Below are 2,891 nucleotides of genomic sequence, written 5' to 3'. Positions count from 1 at the left end.
GGCTGCAATCCGGCCGGTCAGCCGTTGCATGACCTTCACATTGCTTACCACCGTGATCTCTTCAATGGCCTTGATTTTGTCGGGGTTGATCTCGATTCCCCTGTTTGACACTATAAAGCCTAATAATTTGCCCACACCCACTCCGAAGGCACATTTCTCGGGATTGAGTTTCATGTTGTAGCTTATGAGGATATTGAATGTCTCTTGCAAATGAGTCAAATGGTCCTCTACGCGCAGGGGCTTAACTAGCATGTCATCAATATAAACTTCCATGGATTTAGCTATTTGATGTTCGAACATTTTATTAACTAGGCGCTAGTACGTGGCTCCCGCATTTTTCAGCCCGAAGGGCATTACATTGTAATAGTATGTACCGTATTTCGTGATGAACGAAGCCTTTTCCCTATCCCCGGGGTTCATCTAAATTTGATTATACCCTGAGTAGCCGTCGAGAAAGGTGAGGGTCTCATGACCGGCCATGGCATAGATTAAGCAGTCGATGTTAAACAATGGGAATGAATCTTTGGGGCACACTTTATTTAAGTCTTTGTATTCTACACACATTCTTAACTTATTTCCCTTTTTGGGAACTACCACCACATTGGCCTGCCATTTGGGATATTTTACCTCCCTAATAGACCCTATTTTGAGGAGTTTTGTTACATCGTCTTTGATGAATGCGTATTTTATTTCGGACTGGGGTTTCTTTTTTTGCTTCCCTGGTTTGAATCTGGGATCGACACTTAGTCGATGGGTGGTTATTTCTAGTGGGATTCCTGTCATATCTAAATGGGACCAAGCAAAGCAATCGATGCTATCAATAAGGAATTGAAGGATTTTTTTCCTAAGTTCGGAGGTTAGTCCCGTTCCTAGGTATACATTCTGATTTGGGAGATGTTCGATCAAAACAGCTTGCTCTAGTTCTTTAATAGTCGACTTTGTTGCATCCGACTCTTTGGGGGCAACGAAAGTTCGGGGAGCGAGGAAATCTTCCTCATTGTCCTCGGGGGTTTGTTTTCCTCCTGGCTCTTCCGAGGTAGAGTGTATAGAATTTGATGCCTCCCAGTGGACCATGAACATTTCTTTTGCCGCATGTTGTTCTCCATATCCTGTCTTTATGTCGTCCTTGGTCGGAAACTTCATCATCTGATGTAGAGTTGACGGTACTGCTCTTATGTTGTGTATCCACGGCCTGCCAAGTAATGTGTTGTACCTCATGTCACCTCCGATGACATGGAATTTGGCATCCTGAATAGCATCAGACATATTGACCGGAATGGTGATCTCCCCCTTTGTTGCTTCGCCGGCCATGTTGAAGCCATTGAGGACTCCGGAGGTAGGTACGATCTGATCTAGTAGTCTGAGCAGTTTTACCACCTTTGACTTGATTACGTTGGTTGCGCTACCTAGATCCACGAGTACGAGGTTAATTTGAATGTTATTCAAGATAAATGAAATTACCAGCACATCGTTGTGTGGTCGAGTAAAGGTCTCAAAATCTTCCTCGTTGAATGCAAGGATGTCTTCGGACATGCAGCCCCAAATTAACCCTTTCATTGCAGCAGACACTTTTACCCATTTGATCACGGGTCCTTGGGAAATGTCGGTTCCCCCAATGATCATATGAACGACGTGCTGAGGTTTTCCCGATCCGTTTCTCCTATCTGCCTCTCTTTCTTCCCGGGTGGGATTTTCTGAGTTTCCTGTTGATTTTCTTGGCGTGTACTCCTGTCAATGTGGGAACTGACATCAACATGTTGGGAGTTGTGTGAGACCGTACCCATGGGGATCGATTCTGGTGCACTCTCAGGGTTTTGTGGTGTGTACACCAATACCTGGAACAGCTACACAATTCTCTCCATGGTCCTCAAGACCGTTATTTTCATGTGCGTTCACTAAGTTAGACATTTTGACCTGAAATCAAATATTCTTGGGCAAGAAAAAGTGTGAAATATAACTTTTGTTATGTAGCAAACCAGTAAGAAAACAATCACTATTATTTTTAGCCCCACGGTGGGCGCCAAACTGTTTACCTTGAAAATTGTAATTACAATTAGATTTGATTTTGTGGTTCTAAAAATACGTGATTTATTTTTATGCTAGTTGTTAGGCAGTAGATGCTAAGTGTGAGACTAGAAAATGTGATAAGAACTTGAAGGCAGTATGTCGAGCAAATCGAGTGGCTGTGATTCGGGGCCTCGAGCTGGCCTATACGGGGCCTCGAGGTCGATCTAAGCATTAGGCTGTGACCGGCCAATGAAGGTCTAACAATTCTAGGAGCTTTGATAAGAGTCCTTTATGATCAATAATGAGTAATAAATAAAGAACAATTAATGAAACACAATAAATGTAAGCAATAAATGTAAGTAATAGAATCAAAGAAGAATGTGTTTAAGTTAGAGAGCAGAAAATGTTCTTGTATTATGTGTGCAAAAAATAACAAGAGTCCCCTTTATATAGGAGGTAGAATCCCAACATAGTACATATGCATTTATTACAAAGAAATGTAGCTGGTACAACTACTTAGCAGTCTGGTACAGACAGGTACTATTCTTGTAGGTGTTGTCAACTTTGACCACGTGCCTAGGGAACTTCCCATTTATCCATGATAACCATAGATTTAAGCTGCCCCGAGGTCGGACATAAAGAACCCTCGAGGTCGAAACCTCAAACTGTGCCCCCGGGCCTTCGAGGTGAAACTACGGAAAGACGTAATGATCGTAAAATTGGGCTCTTCGATTTTATCCCTATATAGACTTGTTGTTATTATGGAACAATTATTATTGGATATCCGGAAATTTTTTGCAAAATTATTAGGTAAAATGAACTATGGTGCGGGAATAATAATGGTTTTGAATAAACATGATGACGGTGGCTTGGCTAGCTTTTTA

The 2,891-nt window shown here is 42.1% G+C and overlaps 1 protein-coding gene across 1 annotated transcript; it reads right to left on the bottom strand.

Annotated features, from left to right (window-relative positions):
• Positions 1-420: 420 nt before the first annotated feature.
• LOC138871590 (uncharacterized) lies at positions 421-1,623 on the bottom strand. Its single transcript, XM_070149475.1, has one exon. The coding sequence runs from the start codon at positions 1,621-1,623 to the stop codon at positions 421-423; it is 1,203 nt and encodes a 400-aa protein (XP_070005576.1).
• Between the last annotated feature and the right edge of the window lie 1,268 nt (positions 1,624-2,891).

The sequence above is a fragment of the Nicotiana sylvestris genome, chromosome 6 (assembly GCF_000393655.2).
Source record: "Nicotiana sylvestris chromosome 6, ASM39365v2, whole genome shotgun sequence".
In the NCBI taxonomy this organism is placed as follows: domain Eukaryota; kingdom Viridiplantae; phylum Streptophyta; class Magnoliopsida; order Solanales; family Solanaceae; genus Nicotiana; species Nicotiana sylvestris.
Note: the sequence above shows the minus strand (reverse complement) of the source record. Positions and strands in the feature narration are given on the sequence as shown.

Bases quoted from the DNA above. Each gene is read 5' to 3' on its own strand.
- LOC138871590 (XM_070149475.1), bottom strand. From the start codon at position 1,623: ATGATCATTGGGGGAACCGACATTTCCCAAGGACCCGTGATCAAATGG.